This window comes from Colobus angolensis, unplaced genomic scaffold (genome assembly GCF_000951035.1).
Source record: "Colobus angolensis palliatus isolate OR3802 unplaced genomic scaffold, Cang.pa_1.0 Scaffold74, whole genome shotgun sequence".
NCBI lineage: Eukaryota > Metazoa > Chordata > Mammalia > Primates > Cercopithecidae > Colobus > Colobus angolensis.
The window spans coordinates 10,042,078-10,060,885 of NW_012121154.1; the positions used below are offsets into that span (position 1 = coordinate 10,042,078).

An 18,808-nucleotide genomic window follows, 5' to 3' on the forward strand; every position below is an offset into this window, starting at 1 on the left:
ATGAGAACAAAGGGTGTGCTTAGAAACAGACCACGTCTGGGTCATGTGATAAATTCTTTCTTTCTTTCTTTCTTTTGAGAGGGAGTCTCGCTCTGTCGCCCAGGCTGGAGTGCAGTGGTGCGATTTCAGCTCACTGCAACCTCCACCTCCTAGGTTCAAATGATTCTCCTGCCTCAGTCTCCCAAGTAGCTGGGATTACAGGCACCTGCCACCATGCCTGGATAATTTTTGTATTTTAGTAGAGATGGGGTTTCACCATGTTGGTCAGGCTGGTCTCAAACTCCTGACCTCAAGTGATCCACCTGCCTTGGCCTCCCAAAGTGCTGGGATTACAGGCATGAGCCACCACACCTGGCCTGATAAATTCTTCTATTTTAGTAATATGTAATATCCTGTTCATTTTTAACAGGGAGCTTCTGGGCATGATCTGGACATAATCCTTGTAAGGAATAAATGATTAAAGGTAGAATTTTAGCTGGCGTGACAGGAAGGCTGTTTTACCATTTGTTTTATTGTTGATTTTAGGGGGGAATGTTGCACTGGCACATTTTTGGAGGCCCAGGAAAATCACGGCGTGATGCAGTAACTAAGAGTATCTGGCATTCGATTAAATGATGCCATCTTGATGAAGTTGGGAGGGACAGCTATCTAATGCTACCACTCTTGAGTTGTTCCTGGACAAATCACAGTGGAGTCTGAGATGGGAGTGAAAACTAAATGATATCTGCAGCCTATGCAGCTGCCAGCCCTGTCCACTGGAGGCACCCACTCTATTCTTACTGAAACTGACATCTGTTCAAATCCTCTGCTCATTGTCAATGATCTCCTTTCCCCTCTAAATTGTTGACTACTGTTAATTGAATCCTGGGACTATCTTTCAGCGCGTGATGGAATCTCATTTAGGGAAGATTTACAGTCACTGGTACTTGAAGGAGAGGCACAGTTATAGTGGTCCCTTGGTATACATAGGGAACTGGTTCCAGGACCCTTTGAGAATACAAAAATCCAAGCATATTCAAGTCCCAAAGTTGACCCTGTGGAATTCACCTATAAGAAAAGTGGGCCTTCCATATATGCAGGTTTTGTATTCTGTGAGTACTCTACTTTTGATCTGCATTTGGTTGAAAAAAAATCTGTGTATAAACGGACCCATGCAGTTCAAATCCATGTTGTTCAAGGGTCAATTGTACAGCTTTCTAATGCACACTGCATTCAAATGAGGCTACCCTGAACTTTTATAGTTATCAATAAATGGTTTAAAAAAATGCAGTTACCTGAGCTTTCAGGAAATCCTTGGACTTTTGTTCCTTTTCATCAATTTTGATTTGAGTCATGCGGACAAGGTTGAATACCAGCTCTTTCATGTTTTCTTGCTCCTTTAAAAGCTTGTTTTCTTCTGCAAGTTGTTGTTCTACTAACTTAGACTCCATTTCGGATATAATTTTCTTTTGAAAAAAGCACAGATAATATTATGAAGGAATATAATAAAGCTAGTATCTCAGACTATCTTTCTATTTCCTATACAAAATGTATTTTATTAAAACAAACAGGCCGGGTGTGGTGGCTCATGCCTGTAATTCAAGCCTTTGGGAGGTTGAGGCAGGAGGATGACTTGAGGCCAGCAGTTCAAGACTAGCCTGGGCAACATAGCAAGATCCCTCTCAACAAAAAAATAAAAATAAAAAATAAAGTAATGCTATTTTAGCTTCATTTTTTTCTTTTATTTTGTAAAATAATGTGAAAATCAGTGGGTTAATATGATAGAACCTTTTCTCATTCGGACTGTATTTTCAAGTGACTAAGAAAAAGAAGAGACATAAAAACAAAAGAAAGGCCGGGCGCGGTGGCTCAAGCCTGTAATCCCAGCACTTTGGGAGGCCGAGATGGGCGGATCACGAGGTCGGGAGATCGAGACCATCCTGGCTAACACAGTGAAACCCCGTCTCTACTAAAAAAAAAAAAAAAAAATGCAAGAAACTAGCTGGGCGAGGTGGCGGGCGCCTGTAGTCCCAGCTACTTGGGAGGCTGAGGCAGGAGAATGGCGTAAACCTGGGAGGCAGAGCTTGCAGTGAGCTGAGATCTGGCCACTACACTCCAGCCTGGGCGACAGAGAGAGACTCCATCTCAACAAAAAAAAAAAAAAAAAAGAAAAAGAAAATTTGAAATTAGACATTGGTGAAATAAAACATCTGTGACTTACTTTTAATGTAATCAATAACCCATAATTTAAAAATCTCATTCCTTTGAATACTTTTTTCTGGTTCAAACATATTCTTTTTTCTCAAATTTAATGTAGGATCAGAGTGGACTTTGAGTTAAAGAAATATACCCACATTAAGCAGGATCATACCCTCCTTGATGACTCTCTTATTGATAAGGTTTTGTGAAGCACTGCTAAAAACACAACTTTGTATGAACCCTTCTTAGATAGAAGCTTAAATGAATGTTGATATTAACCTGTTGGGCCAAATTCCTCTTAGCTACTTCAACTTCCTTGTGAAGCTCTCGCCTTCTCTCAGATAATGTAGAATCATCTTTAGGGATAGCTTCAATCTGGAAATCAAAATTTAAAAACATGCATTTATGTAAGAAATAAATCTTTGGGAGCCTGAGGCAGATAATTGCTTGAGCCTGGGAGGTGGAGGTTGCAGTGAGCCGAGATCGTGCCACTGTACTCCAGCCTGGGCGACAGTGAGAGACTCTGTCTAAAAATAAATCTTCACTGCCATGTAGTCAACTTCATCACACACTTTTTGAAAATGCTGGGCAAATCATGAGTCTCAATCTTACAGGAACTTCCCTTTATGCCAAATATTCTTTATAATCCATGGCAAATTAAAATATAAAGACCTGCCAAAAATCGATAATTTGCCAGCTGCAAATGTTTTATTATTTAGAAATAAATCTTACTAATAGCCAACATTTATTGAACATAAACTAAGTGTCCAGCAAGGTTTTAAACGCCTATATATATGATCTTACTTCATCCTTATAATACCCCTCACAAGGTGGGCAATATTTTCTCCAATTGTACAGATGAGGAGAATGAGGCACAAACGCATTTAAGTAACTTGCCACAGTGGTGCAGGTGCAAACCCAGGGAGGTAGACTTGGAACCCATGATCTGCCTACCTCATGACCCAGCACTTTGGAGACATGAATATAGTATGACTATTCAAATTATAGTTACTATGTTAGTACATTTATGAAATCTTACAGGATAAAGAAAAATATGTGATTTATTAATAATAGTGGGGATAGTTTGCTACTTATATGTAGTCATTTGATTAGTAGCTGGAAATTTCTTACATGAAAGAAAAGCCTCAACTTTTTGGTTGATACCTAAAATTTCACCATTACCTTTCTGTTATAACAGCTTGCACTTTTCTCCTGTGTTGACGTACTTTGGGGAGAAGCCAAATCTCACTCTTTAAGTCTCTGTTGCCCTATTAGGAATGAGCTTGTCAGATGCTTTGTGATGAAGACAAGAGTAGAGAGGAGGACACGTGGCAGCTGATGGGGAAAGGGTACCATTCAAGGCTACAGGGAGGGTCATCTTGGGGTGCTTACAGCCTACTTAGAGCAAGTTTAGAATTGGCTATTTACACTGAAGGCACATGACTCCAATCTGATGTGGTTCAGTTCCTACTGTGACAGCACACACTTGTAGGCCCTAAGGTTGAATACTGGCCAAAATTTGACCCAAGAAAAGAATATCACACTGTCTAGTGATTTGAAGGTTACTTAACAGGATCTTTCTGAGGATCATGCTGCTGTGTTAGAGTCATTAAAGTGTGTCTTTGGATGCCCCATCATCCATGAACCAGGGTATCTTCAGTAGCACCTTCTGTACCCTCAGTTGTCCATGTCCTGCTTTTCCATCGGGTCTCCTACCCTGGAGCACTAGCTCTTGAGATACACACACTGGACTTAGGAAAATGAGACATGGTCTTGTGAAACATGTCTAACAATATACAGAATTTTGTGGGCTTAACAAAGATAAAATTGCTATAGCAGATCAGAAAAGGGAGAACTCAGTATAGAATTGAATAATCGGGAAAGCCTTCCTGGAAGAGGTGAGTATTCATCAAGGAAGAGTTGATTTCTCCTTTAGGAAAGTCGAGTTAAGTCCTCCTGGATAGAGGAACTCCAGCAAACATCCTGGGTCCCTGCCTGATTCTCTGCTACAGGTGTGCCTGGAGTGGGCTGTCCTCATGCTCAGCTCCCAGCTGTAGGCAGATCTAAACGTGAATGATAACAGGGACCAGGAACCCTTATAAGGTTTTGACAGAAAATATGATGAGAGCACACTCACTAGCTTCTACATCAACTAAAGGCTCTTGACGGATTTTTCCGGCTTGAGGTCTCAGACACTTTGGTTATTTCCAATATTTTGAAACACAAACAATAGTGCAATAAATTGTATTCATTTTTGAACTCGCAACTGCTTCTCTGATACCATTTTCAGTTCTCCATAAAGCCGAGCCCTCTAGTTTCAGGCAGGAATTAGGTAGGCTTGGCTTGTGGAAGAGGTGACATGATAAGCCATTGGTAGCAGAGCGTCCTGCTACCCTCCACCTTGATCTTAGCAACTGTGTTAATCAGGGTTCTTTATATCTCCTGACATATATCTATATCTATCAATCTATCTACTTTGTATCTCTCTCTCTCTCTCTCTCTGTGTGTGTGTGTGTGTGTGTGTGTGTGTGTGTGTGTGTGTGTGTGTATATGGAGTGGAGTTTATTAAGTATTAACTCACAGGATCACAGGGTCCCACAATAGGCCATCTGCAAGCTGAGGAGGAAGGAAAGCCAGTCTGAGTCCCAAAACTGAAGAAACTTGGAGTCTGATGTTCAAGGGCAGGAAGGGTCCAGCATAGGACAAAGAGGTAGGCTGGGAGGCTAGGTCAGTCTCTGTTCACATTTTTCTGCGTGCTTATATTCTGGCCACACCGACAGCTGATTAGATTGTGCCCACCCAGATTAAGGGTGGATCAGCCTTTCCCAGCCCACTGACTCAAATATTAATCTCCTTTGGCAACACCCTCATAGACACACCCAGGATCAAATCTTTGTATCCTTCAGTCCAGTCAAATTGACATTTAGTATTAACCATGACAGCAACAGAATGACATTTTTTTCAGAGTTGCAATGTATCCAGGAGTACTCAGACTTCTTTGCAGCTGGGCGTGCCCATATGAGCTAAGACAAGCCAATGAAATGTAAGCGGAAGTCTGTGAGGAGGGGTCCTGGGAAAGTGGCTGTTTTCCTGTTAAAAGGAACAGCCAAGCCAGCAATCATGCATGTCTTTTGCTCTTTGCCCTTTCTCCTCCTTGTGTGAGTTTATGCTTAAAGGTGGAATAGCCATTTTCTGACAAACAATGTACACACAGAGGTTGACTGAAAGGAGAGCTAAAAGGATCCTAGACTTTTCATTATGTGAAATAACCTGTTGTGCCTACCTGTGTTCTTTTTATTAAGTGAGTAAAACAACTCCCTATTTAGCAAAATCATTACAGTTGAGTTTCTGTTACTTGTTGAGGCCAAATTGCAAACCTAACCTAATAGGTGTTTCTTTTGAAAGGAAACCTTCCTAAGGTAATCTGGAAAATAGGTTGGAGTTAGACTGAAGTCTCCAATAATGTGGGAAGAAAATAACTATCAAGTGTCAAAGTTCTAATTACATGGTCTGGAGTTACTTGAGATATTTACCATTTCTTTTGAGCCCCAAATTGCATATATCAAGTTTTGTAAGCTTATGTTCATTCTTTTAGTTTTTATAGTGTAGCATTTCACACTTAAAAATGTATTTATTGTTACCAAACAACAGAAATGTGTAAAGTAAAAACAAACAAACAAACAAAAAAAAAGCTACTTCCTACCTCTGCTACTTCAAGTACTACTTCCCCAGGAGTCGTTATTAATAGTTTTGGTGTCTGTTCTTCCAGGCATTTTCAATGCATGAATAATCATCGGTAACTTTCATCAAAGTTAAGAAATTAGACATTATTTGTTGTTGTAAATATCCCAATTATTTGATATCAGTGAACCTCAGTTTAACACTTTGATATTTTTCTAAAGCATTCCAACCTTTCGTGAGGCTTGTACCTTGAGTTTCTGGGAGAGTCTCTATGTACAAGTCAAATGCCATAGGAGAATCAAACAGCTGTCTCTGGGGGGAAATACATTCTGAAGAATAGCCAGAGCTCTTCATGTTCACCTTTTATCTCTTTTAGTTTTGGATTGCATGGAAGTCTGAAAAAATGTTCATTTGGGCTGGGAGTGCCGGGCCTGGCCCACTCCTGTTTTCAAGTACTGTCAGCTGTGGGCAGTGGCTGGGCTAATTATAAATCACAGGGTCAAAGAGGAAGTTCGTCTCTCACTGAAATTGTACTAGAACAAAAACAGATTTTCCTTAAAATCAACAAAGGAAAAGGATTTTAATACATTTTAATTTCTCTTAGTTTTATATTCTATGGGTGCTATTTTGTGGACTTCATAGCTAGTAGTGTCATAATATAAATAGCTTTTATAATATTTGTTAAAATCTGAAAAACTTGTGTGCATTCCACTGCAAACTCCCCTTCGGTCAAAGGCCATGCCTTACATATTTTGTGTCCAGTCAGATCAAACTACAGTGACAAGCCTCGCCATCACAGACAGCTTCCAAATAGATTTATAGCATCCCATGCTTAAATATAAGCAGATAGCCAAGAATTACCATATATTGGAGGAAAGTTTCTAATAACAAAGAGACAAAAACAAACAAAAAAAGAAAAATACAGAAAAAACATGAAGAAAAGTCTTATTTAGGACAAGTATAACAAAAAAGAAACTATCATTAATAGCCTCAATGAGATAAGAGATTAAAGACACTATGAAAAAGAAACATTCAGAGAACAAAGAGAGCAGAGGGAAATATAAAATATGATAGCATAATGAAAGAATAGAAGGGTTAAAAGGAAAACCTGAGGAAATTTCTCTTTTAGCAAGTCAAATGACAAAAAAGAATGGAAAATAAAAGAAAAAAGACAAGAAAATTAGAGGACTGTTTTAGAAGGTCCAACATCTGCATAAAAGGAATCCAAGACAGAACAGAGAAAATCAAATGGACAAAATTAAATAATTATAGACAAAGTATCAGAACTTTGGAAGGACATACATTTCCATTGAAAGAGAACCCACTGAGTGCCCCACACAATGGATACAATGGGAACATCATTGTAAAATGTAAAAATTCTGGAGGCAAATAAGTGATCCTACAAATTCCCAGCATGGAAAAAAATGGTTTCAAATAAAGGATCAGTAATTAGAATGACATGAAGAAGATAGTTAATGAATGCCTTCTTCCTGAGGGAAAATGATTTGCAACCTAAAATTCCATATCCAATTAATGTATTAATTGTCTGCGGCTAGTGTGAGGGTAAAATATTTTTTAGCATGCAAAGTCTTCTGACATACACTTTCCAACACACAAAGTCTTAAACAATTACTTTTTCACTAGCATTTTTCTCATGAAGCTACTGGAAGGCATGTCCCCTCCTCCAAAAGGGGGTAAGCTAAGAGAATAAAATAGATGAGACCCATGAAATAGAGTCCAAAGAGAGGTGAAGGGCATCACCAAGATGACGGCGTAAGGCTCCTATGATGAGAGCAATGCAGCAAGCACATAGAGACATGGGACTACTTTAGAACAAGTCAGAAGGCTGAGAAAGAAAAAGGCAGCCCCTGATATCCAGGAACAGAACTGGTACTCATACACAGGCCTTGATATTCTCCTGTTGAACATAAACAATTGCCGAGAACATAAACTTCAACAAAGCCACTCTGTAATCATGATGGATCAGGACAAAAACAAGGCCACTCCATAAATGTATTTGAACACAGACAAAAACATGAACATGATCCAAGCCACAAAATACCATACATTCTCCATGTACAGCTTTGTTTAACAATCATAGCTTTAGCCTCCACCTAATCTTTTCTTTTTCTAAGTAAAATTGAAGATACTTGACCACAGAATTACTCTCATTTCCTGAGAACATCCAAATTCAGGGCAAAGTCCCATTTCTTTAAACCATTCCTCAAGTCACATGACACAAATCCTGTATGTCCTTTCTAATACCCTCTATTGAGACTCCTTACAATTCTCCATGGCGTGTGTTTTCCCTTGCTGCAATGTGTAATAAACTCAGCTCATTCAACTACTGGTATATTCCTGTTAGTCTTTGGCTAGAGGTCATTGATGAGGCTTAGCAGAGACTTCTTCAAGAAGATTAAATGAATAGGCCATCAAATGTGTTTTAACATACTGAGAGGAGATTTATATAATTGGAGAAGAACTTGGGATTGAACTAATAAGCACACCAAAAACTATAAAAGTGTAAAAACAGGATGTTTATAAATTCCTGGGAACAAAAAATTTTGTAAGGGAGGGTAATCATATAATATCACATGGCTCAGGCAGGAATAGCCTTTATATATTCATAATAATGTGAATACCAAATTCTGAACTAATCAAAATTATATGAGAATACTGTGTATACAGAGGAACAAGAAATGTAAGTGTGGTGAACAGGGGTCTAAAGAGGGCTGAATCCTCATCTTTTATAGTGATAAGTACAAAGATCAAGTCTATAACTGAAAACTCAAGTAGCAGCATCATAAGCATGTTACTTGGGGTATGAAGATATACCAAAAGAATTGGCTGAAGAAACTGCACTTGATTAGGAAGATGACTTGATTAGGAATGGGAAATACATGGACAATCTTTCTTTCTATGCCTGGGGCAGACATCACCAATCAACTACAGAGCTCCTATTTAACACGTCAGCACTGGGCCTCAGAATCCTTTGCAATATTGGGCTGGGCACAGTGGCCCACACCTGTAATCCCAGCACTTTGGGAGGCCAAGGCGGGTGGATCACCTGAGGTCAGGAGTTCGAGACTAGCCTGGCCAACATGGTGACACCCCATCTCTACTAAAAATATAAAAACTAGCCAGGCGTGGTGGTAGGTACATGTAATCCTAGCTACTCGGGAGGTTGAGGCAGGAGAATTGCTTGAACCCAGGAGACAGAAGTTGCAGTGAACTGAGACGGTGCCACTGTACTTCAGCCTTGGCGACAGAGTGAGACTCTGTTTCAAAAAAAAATCAAAAAGAATCCTTTGCAATATCATCACTATAGGGAGCTACCCCCAAATGGAGGGAGCTGGCATTTGAGATCAAACCTATTTGCTTTTATAGTATGATCTTTAAGATTCCTCTTGGTTCCTTCATTCTGTGATTATGTGAATTAAGGATCCATTGAATGTCTTGAGCAGATGAGTGACACATGAATGTGTCACTTAAGAATATAAATTTGTTAGTAAAATGGAAGAAAAATTGGACATGAAAGGAGCTGGACCTAAGGAAAACAGCTGGTGTACAGGTGCAGTCATTCAGGTGATGTAGAGTGGGTACTGAGAGGCATTTCCGGGGTTCATCAGTAGGGTCTGATGATGATGCCATCTTCTCCATAGGAATCAAATAGCCGTATTCACAGTCTCATCCTGACTATCATTTACTTTAGCCTTTCAAAGAGTTCATATGTATAAAGGAAGGATGGCAATATTTACTGAGTATCTTCTCTGTACCACACATTTTCCCATTTGTAGTCACTCATTCTTTGCAATAATCCCAGTTCAAAGGTTTGGAAACAACATAGGAAGGAATTCAATGGATCTAGAATCTGAACTTGACTCTGCCTGACTCAAAGGTGAAGCTCTCCTCAGTACAGCATGTTGTTATCATTGCCTTGAACACTGAAATGAGTCATGAAGAGAGAAAAATGCAGAACCACTTTTAAATCAGAGCAAAGGGAGATGGAATTGCTAGAAAACTACAATTAAAGAAAAATTATAGTATATAGAAAGTGTCGTAATCACTTGGTAAGATGACTTTGTCATTGTCACCATTTTGGACATGATCTTATGTTTAGAAAGCGAATAACTTTACAGACTCATGATATTCTAACCCCTACAATATGATGGTGAGTGTCAGAGCAAAATCCCAGGAATCATGGTTTTATTTATTTTCAATGCCAAGTGGAAGTCAATCAAAGCCGTGTTTAAATGCAGAGGTACACTGTAATGTGTGAGATTACATGAGAGTATGATGCTTTTGCTTAAGGAATTCCAGTTTGTCATGCCAATGCACATAGTCATTAAAAGCTCTGATGGTTTTGCCTAATCCCAGCAAAGTCTCTCTGCCGATAGCAGGCAAATCTTCCACACGGCCAGGCCTAGACTTGGCAAATGTCTCAGGGAGGCAAAAGGCCACCTGTTTCTGCTCACCAGGAAGTGATGATGACTTTGTGGAATTTACTTCCTATTTGCATATGTCTCTTAAAAACATATGATTTTTAGTTTATTGATTTTTTTTCTGGCTGTCAGCAGAGACCACGGTCCGTCACAACATTTTCTATTTTAACTAGAAGTGGAACTAGTAGGATTACATTGTGTATTATGTTTATATGTCCCTTCTATGGTATTTAATCTAGATTTTCTGGTAGAAATGAACCTAAGTCTGTTTTGTGTGTATAGTCTTTTAGAACCAATCTTGTGATTTTTACCAATGTATAACGCTTTTTGAGCTAAGAACTATTAATTTATGAGACAAATTATTTCTTCTATTTAGGTTACCTTACTCTTCAATATGAAGAAGAATGCTTTGATGGCTCAGCATTAGAAACATATTGAATGGATTAACTTTACTTACTACCATAACTACCAAAATTGTTATTAAAGGCAATTATACATTTTATCCCATTGTTTAAAGAAATCTTACTGAACAGTTATTTGATCAATAAACAGGAATTGTTTTATTAGTACAAGCAACACTTGCTGGTTTTAAGAGCCTCCTACTCATCACATTGAAGTTTCCATTAGTACTTTGAATGGACATTATACCTGCTGTCTACTATAAATCTTACTACGACTGAGGTGGGGTGGCCACAGGGTCTGTGTTTGCCCAGAGTTCCAATTTAACATCCTAACATGCTATGCTTTGGGCTAAGATGGAGTAGCTTGTAGTAAACCAATGCTTCCAACAAGAATAACTTGGGAAGTTGGAATAAAAATATGTTTGAGGGCATGAGAGTTGCAAAGGTAAGCCAGAGTTAAAATCATCAAAGGTATTAGTGCTGTCTTGGAAGGAGTAAAAATACAAATAATTTATATTGGACTCTAGTAAGTCAAAGATGACTGTTGTAATCTTCAGGGTAACCACCCGAAGAATAGAAACATAATGTAAAACTAACAGATGCATATCTAAAACAAAGATAGCAGAACAATAGGAAATGTTGATTAATCCCAAGGAAGGAAATATGGGAGAGAAAATGGAACATAAAGCAGATGGGACACAGAGAAAGCAAAAGTAATATCACAGAATAAGGTCAAATATATCCACAATTACATTAAATATTAATTTTTAGACCAAATACAAGAATTAAAAGGCAGAATTTATCAGACTAGATTTTGAAAAGTATGTGCTGTGTATATGAGACACACCAAAATAAGGACACAGAAAGAGTGACAGTAAACAGGGCTGGGCGCGGTGGCTCGCACTTGTAATCCCAGCACTTTGGGGAGGCAAAGGCAGATAGATCACTTGAGGTCAGGAGTTTGAGACCTGCCTGGCCAACATAGTGAAAGCCCGTCTCTACTAAAAATACAAAAATTAGCCGGGTATGGTGGCACATGCCTGTAATCCCAGCTTCCTGAGAGGCTGAGGTATGAGAATTGCTTAAACCCGGGAGGTGGAGGTTGCAGTGAGCTGAGACGGTGCCTGCACTCCAGCCTGGGCAGCAAAGCAAGACTGTCTCCAAAAAGGAAAAACAAAATGAAAGTAAATAATACCATGCAGACTCTAACAGGCCAAAAGATAGTGTAACTGATATTATTATACTAAGATCAGACAAAATAATCTTTTAAGGCAAAAGGTGCTACTACAGTTAAAGAGATTTCAGAATGATACAAATAAATCTACCTGTTGGAACTGCAATAAAATGATTAAATAAGAAGTATTTATATCATAAATATACTATGTATAACAGTTATATAAAATAATATTTATAAAAACACACATATAGTAGAACATACATGTTTTATTTGTTTTGCAAAAGACTATAAAAGTACGTTTTGCCTCACTGATACAGAAAACTTCCTTTTTTGTTTGAGATGGAGTCTGGCTCTGTCATCCAGGCTGCAGTGCAGTGGTGCAATCTCAGCTCACTGCAACCTCCGCCTCCCGGGTTCAAGCGATTTTCCCGCCTCGGCCTCCCAAGTAGCTAGGATCATGAGCGTGCACCACCACACCCAGCCAATTTTTGTATTTTTAGTAGAGACAGGGTTTCACCATGTTGGCCAGGCTGGTCTTGAACTCCTGACCTCAGTGATCCGCCCACCTCAGCCTCCCAAAGTGCTGAGATTATAGGCAGCAGCCACCGCCCCCGGCCAGAAAACTTCTGGAAGATTTTAAGTGCCATCTGACAGCAAGACCAAGTCCAAGTCCTAGCTGTTTGTAACACTTATAACCCTAACCAATTTTTTCACACATGTTCCTTAAGGTTGGTCTTTCAGTTAGGACAGGCTAAGTTATGCTACAGAAATAACCCCCAAATATCATGGCTTCGAACTACCAAAGCTGTTTCCTACAAAGCCTGTGGGCAATCAAGAGGACTCTGAGACCACTGTTGGCTCAGCATTCCCGGCTGCTCCCATTTTACAGCACCGCCACGGCGTCATGCACTTCCACAATTACCACAGGAGAGGGAAAAACAGCTAGAGGGTCTCACATTGGCAACTAGATGTAATAGGCTGGAAGTGATATGTGTCACTTTTGTCTCCAGTCCTCTGGCCAGAATGAGTTATATGACCCTGCACAACCGCAAAGGGTGCAAGGAAGTATAAACTTTCTATGTGCCCAGGAGGAGAGGAGAACTAGGCATAGGTTAGGATCAGAGGTGTCTACCACAGCTGGAAACTCCTGTTCACATTTCTGAGGTCGTGACCCTCCATAAGTTTCTGGAGCATGACAGTCCTGAAGAGAATCAGAAAGGTTTCTATATACCTAGCTGCTTCATCTCAGAGGCTGACCCCTTTTTCACTCAAGGAAGGCTCTAGCACAAGGCTGCAGCCCTCTCAAGCATCCTCTGCCCTTTCAGTGGTGCTTGGTCATTTACCACAGGGAGTGCCCTCTGAGACAGGAGAGAACCAGGGGCAACAGAACCCCTCACTTGGGAACACAGAGGCAGGTAACAGTTGTCTTGAGCATCTTCTGACTGGAATACCTCCGACCCTGCACAGAAATAGCCAGGAGCCTGGCACTGGGTTCTGGATTGCCCTTGGCTAGTTGGAAGTGCAGGCTGCTGATCATCTATATCCACATAAATTGACCTAGTCCTTCACTGTTATAGTCTGCCATGACACCATGCTGGATCTGACTCTTTCAAATGGTGAAAATAATGATCCACTTGGCCCCACTCTGCAGTGAACCCTCTAGCTCTTCTAGAACTGGATGACCCAGTCACTTCCGCAGGTCAGGCTGATGGACAACTGATCCAAACAAGACATTTCCCTAATCTTGGGTGAGCAAAATGAGATTACAAAACATTATAGGACTATAGATTTCATAATAGGCTTGATGCATTTGAAAATTACCTTTTCTCTGTTACTTGTATTTTCTTCTTCTCTATTGGCAGCAAGAACAGCTTCCTAAAATATTTTTACTTCAAAAGTTAGCACCGAGCTTAAAAATCAGATGATAGTTTACAGCCCTCACCTCTAATAGAAGCCTTTGATGCATTGCTTGAGTTTGCGTAAGTGCATCCCAGGACACTTTCAAGAGCAGTTCCATCTTTCTTAAATTGCGAAAATCCCGTTCTTTCTCTCTTTGCTTCCGAGAAAGTTCATCATGGTAGTTCTGCTTGTCAATGAGACTGTTGCGTAAATTCAGATCCAATATCCCTCTGTTCCAGGTAAAGGAAGAAGATGAAAGTGATTTGTTATCAGCTGTCCTAAATGTGTTTCAAAACTTATCAAGACAGCATGTTGAATATTGGCTCCCAATCTCTTCTGGCAAAGACCTAAAAACAGAACTACCATTCGACCCAGCAATCCTATTACTGGGTATATACTCAAAGGAATATAAACTGTTCTATCATAAAGACACATGCACACATTTGCTCATCACAGTGCTATTCACAATAGCAAAGACATAGAACCAACCTAAATGTCCATCAATGGTAGACCAGTTAAAGAAAATGTGGTACATATGTCATGGAGTATTATGCAGCCATAAAAAAGAATGAGATCATATCCTTTGCAGGAATGTAGATGGAGTTGGAGGTCATTATCCTTAGCAAACCAGTGCAGGGACAGAAAACCAGATATTACATGTTCTCACTTATAAGTGGGAGCAAAATGATGAGGATACATGGACACATAAAGAGGAACAACACACACTGGAGCCTTTTGAAGGGTGGAGGGTGTGAGGAGGGAGGGAGAGAATCAGGAAAAATCGCTAATAGGTACTAGGCTTAATACCTGGATGACAAAATAATCTGTACAACAACCCCCCATGACACAAGTTTACCTATAACAAACCTGTATGTGTAACCTTGAATTTAAAATAAAAGTTTAATAAAAGACAGCATGCTCAGTATATACATACACAACTATTCTCCTATTGGAATCATAAATTGTAAATAATGCCAAAGGCAACTAGGTTTGTGAGTTGGTATCATTTAGAACTGCAGTCTTATAACCCTCACCCCCCAAAAAATAACAGATTAGCAGATAGAAGCCTCCAGTTTCCTTGAAATTCTACTTAAAAGCAGGACATAGGCTGGGTGAGGTGGCTCACATCTGTAATCCCAGCATTTTGGGAGGCCAAAACGGGAAATCATGAGGTCAAGAGATCGAGACCACCTGGCCAACATGGTGAAATCCTGTCTCTACTAAAAAAAAAAAAAAAAATTAGCCAGGCATGGTGGTGCACACCTGTAGTCCCAACTACTTGGGAGGCCGAGGCAGGAGAATCACTTGAACCCAGGAGGTGGAGCTTTCAGTGAGCTGAGATCACACCACTGCATTCCAGCCTGGGCAAGACTCCATCAAAAAAAAAAAAAAAAAAAAAAAAAAAAAAGCAGGACATAAAACTCTCTTAGGGAATTACACCATGAAATTACTTCTATTAGAAAAAAGTCAAGATGGCCTAAGAAATGTCATTCATTTGTTGGCAAAATCCCTGAACTAAACATAACATACTCCAGTCATATAATTTTCCAAAGGCACATTCAGAAACTTACAACATATAACAGATTTTGTCCTGAAAATTTGGTAACAGAAAATTGAGAAAATGTATGAGTAAAGTATCAAAAAATACTTCAAAGTGCTTTATCTGATAATATATTAATGGTAAAAGTTGACTTAAAATTATTTAAAAATATTAATGACTCAACACCAAAGTAAGATTATGTTTTGAATTCTCAAGTATAAATTGAAGAAAAATTTAGATGACAGAACATAACGTACATAAATATAACTAACCTTTCAGTTAATGAAGTTGCTTCATTCTCTCTGGCTAATTCCAATAGCTTGACCAATTGGTTATGTTCTCGTTCTTTGATTTCAAGTAAGGCTCGTTTGCCTTCAACTTCCTTTATTACATTTTCCTTCTCTTCCACTATAGCACTAACCCTGTTTTCAACTTTCTTTAGGGAGTCATTTAGGTTTTTGACTTCTTGTTCCAAGAGAATTTTTTTCTTTTCCATTTCTCTGTAGGGGATACACACACATTTGCCTTATTTTGAGGCCATGTTGGCCTTACCTATTCTTGCTTTCTAACCAGGCAGCAGAAGAGATAATCATAAATTCAATGATCTCAGCAGTGGGTAAACACCACAGATGGGTGGGACTTGGAGGGTATCTTCACTGAGTGCCACGGAAGGCAGGAATTTGCCCAGCCTCCCTACTTTCTCTGCAGATCCCAATTTGCTACCATCTCCTGTGATTCAGCCCCCATCCTGACCAGCCTCCTGGAATTGATCTGAGTTTCTCAACTTTGGTGTTGGTGAGCTTAGTTTTTAGAACAGTTACTAGTGCCTGCCTAATTTTTCCCTTTCCTCTTAAGATTAGTCACCAGAGTAATCATATTGTTTTTCCAGAATTTTTGTATCTTCACTTAAAATCTTTTATCTTTTTTGGTTCCTCTAAACACTGAGAATTTCCTCAATGACCTCTGCTTCCAAATCTACTCTGAACATCTGAGGGGTGTTACACACATGAATGGGTGGCAAAGTTGGGAGTTACTATTATTTGGTCTTTGGGCTGCTGCCTAGCTGATATACTTCTAGACCATGAAATTCTAACCAGTTCACATAATCTATCCCATGTACAGCCCTGTTAAAGTCAATTGAATTTCTCCATAAAAATATGATTTATAAATTGGCAACAGAATCTTGACCCATAATTAAGCCATAAATATTATGAATGATAGTAATTTGGTGCATTACTTTCTTTTAAAGAACTTGATATAAACAACCTAGACACGGCCAAAAGCAGACAATTCTAAAATTATCATAGTAATTTAACATGTCAGTGGTTAGTACTCTCGTTTCAGTGTGCACACATAACTTGGACTGGGAGGGATTCAAAGTAAAAATATTGAATCATACACTTTTTTGCGTGTTATTTTTTCTATCTCTTTTCCAATTTGTACTGGAATGGTTTGATGGTGGGCCACTTCATCCTAGCAAAGAAATGAAATCATGTTAAATTATGTGGTTTTCGACTAGAAGCAATTAAGACAAGAAAATTAAATATGAGGGAGAAAGGAACTACGATATGTAGATACTTACCATCTGCCCTGTGTGCTTTAATTATCCCATTTAATACTCACAATGACCTTGTAAGATAGCTGTATTTGTTATCATTTTGAAGAGGAGGTAACTGAGTGTAGCAAATACTGTTGGTCTTCTGCCCAGATTCCCTTTATGGAGGTACAGATGGTCCTCTACATACAATACAGTTACATCCCAATAAACCCATTGTAAGTTGAAACTATCTTAAGTCGAAAATGTATTTAATACACCTAACCTACTGAAATCATAGCTTAGCCTAGGCTACATTCTCAGGATACTTTTATTAGTCTATAATCCACCTAACACAAAGCTTATTATATAATAAAGTGTTGAGTGCCACACAGTAAATACACGTAACTTATTGAATACTGTACAATAAATGTAATTTATTCAATGCTGAAAGTGAAAAATGGAATGGTTGCATGGCTACTTGAAGCATGGTTTCTACTAAATGCATACTGCTTTCACACTACTGTAAAGTAGAAAAATCATAAGCTGAACCATCATTAAGCCAGGGCCCATCTGCCCACCCACCCCTCAGATGCTGCAAGGGTGACTGCTAATGGTTCATGCTTAATTTCCTCTCCATCAGATTGTCACTGGCTGAGCAGAGCTGCCTTGTGAAGGAATGGGAGCCAGGGGGTGGAGGGAGGAGGGGAGCAAGCTGCAACCAATGACTAACCGATGCAGTGATCTAATAGACACCCCCCACCACCACCTCTGGGCGCAACAGCCTCCACGATGTAACTTATGACTTCGTGAGTTCTCCATGGGATCAGGCTGAGACTAGAGTTCTCCTGAAGCAGCTGTATTCTGGCCCATCTTCTTCCCCAGCTCTATCCTGCTTCCCTCCATCTCCTATAGGATTCTCCTTAGAGCTCTCCTTCCATTAGTAGTTGTCTTAAGCTCTGTTTCTGGGGAGCCCTACCTAAGACTCATGCTACAAGAACTTAAATAAGTTTCCCGAAGTCACACAGCTAGTAAGTGGCAAGGCCAAGCTCAGAAGCTAAGTTTGTCTAACACCACACCTCCCACTATGCTCTGTGGATTCACGGGAGGTTCAGTTGAAGTCTCAAGAGTCTTATGTACATGGCAAGGGTTATAGACAAGCACCTTCCTGCCCAAGGATGTCATTGAACTTTGGAGCCAGGGGTAACACACATGCAGGGAGGTTGCATCCGTCACTGCAGTGTGGTGGGCGAGACATTTCTCTGTGGGATCTTGCTCAGTCCTGGGGCAGATCACATTTTGTGGGGCTGAAACTTGTACCATCTGGAGGGCCCTCGTTAAGAAAAAGAGTAAAAATTACAAATGCTAACTTAGGTACAGCATCTCGGAAGAGGTTCATGCAAGTGAGGGGCCTGAACTTAAGCTTCACTGGGTTCCTGTTAAATCCATCTCTGCTAGGGTCTTTGCTCTGGACAGCAGCTGGGCACATCTTGGCTGACTGCTCTAGGACTGTTATAGAAAAATAGGTCAAAGTGTATCACCATTATCCCCTAGGCCAATGAGTTTCAGATGTTGTTTTTAAAACAGCTCTAGGTTAAACTGTTTTGAGAGTTATTTATACGTCTTTCAAAGTAAAATGAATTTTAATTCATTATCTCCTAAAACATAAATACAGGCCTCTCATCCCTTTTATAGTGAGAGGAAGTGGAATGCAATCAAACAGACAAGGATAAGGTAATACAAATATATGTGAGAGGTTAGGACATTTGATTGTTTTGTGTGTGTGTGTGTGTGTGTGTGTGTGTATGTATGTGTTTTTGTTGTTGTTGTTGTTTTTGAGACAGAGTCTCACTCTGTCACCTAGGCTGGAGTGCAGTGGTGCGATCTCAGCTCACTGCAATCTCCACCTCCCGGGTTCAAGCAATTCTCCTGCCTCAGCCTCCCGAGTAGCTGGGA

General features: G+C 39.7%; 1 protein-coding gene across 1 annotated transcript in view; it reads right to left on the reverse strand.

Moving 5' to 3' along the window:
* The window catches only part of CCDC146 (coiled-coil domain containing 146), a 186,793-nt gene that overhangs the window by 18,334 nt on the left and 149,651 nt on the right, over positions 1-18,808 (reverse strand). Inside the window, exons 7-11 of the mRNA XM_011927719.1 lie at positions 16,718-16,791; positions 15,591-15,818; positions 13,822-14,008; positions 2,458-2,553; positions 1,275-1,445 (exon numbers count right to left, since the gene is read on the reverse strand). Of these exons, the coding sequence (XP_011783109.1) occupies positions 1,275-1,445; positions 2,458-2,553; positions 13,822-14,008; positions 15,591-15,818; positions 16,718-16,791 (756 nt within the window). The remainder of the gene's footprint in view (positions 1-1,274; positions 1,446-2,457; positions 2,554-13,821; positions 14,009-15,590; positions 15,819-16,717; positions 16,792-18,808) is intronic.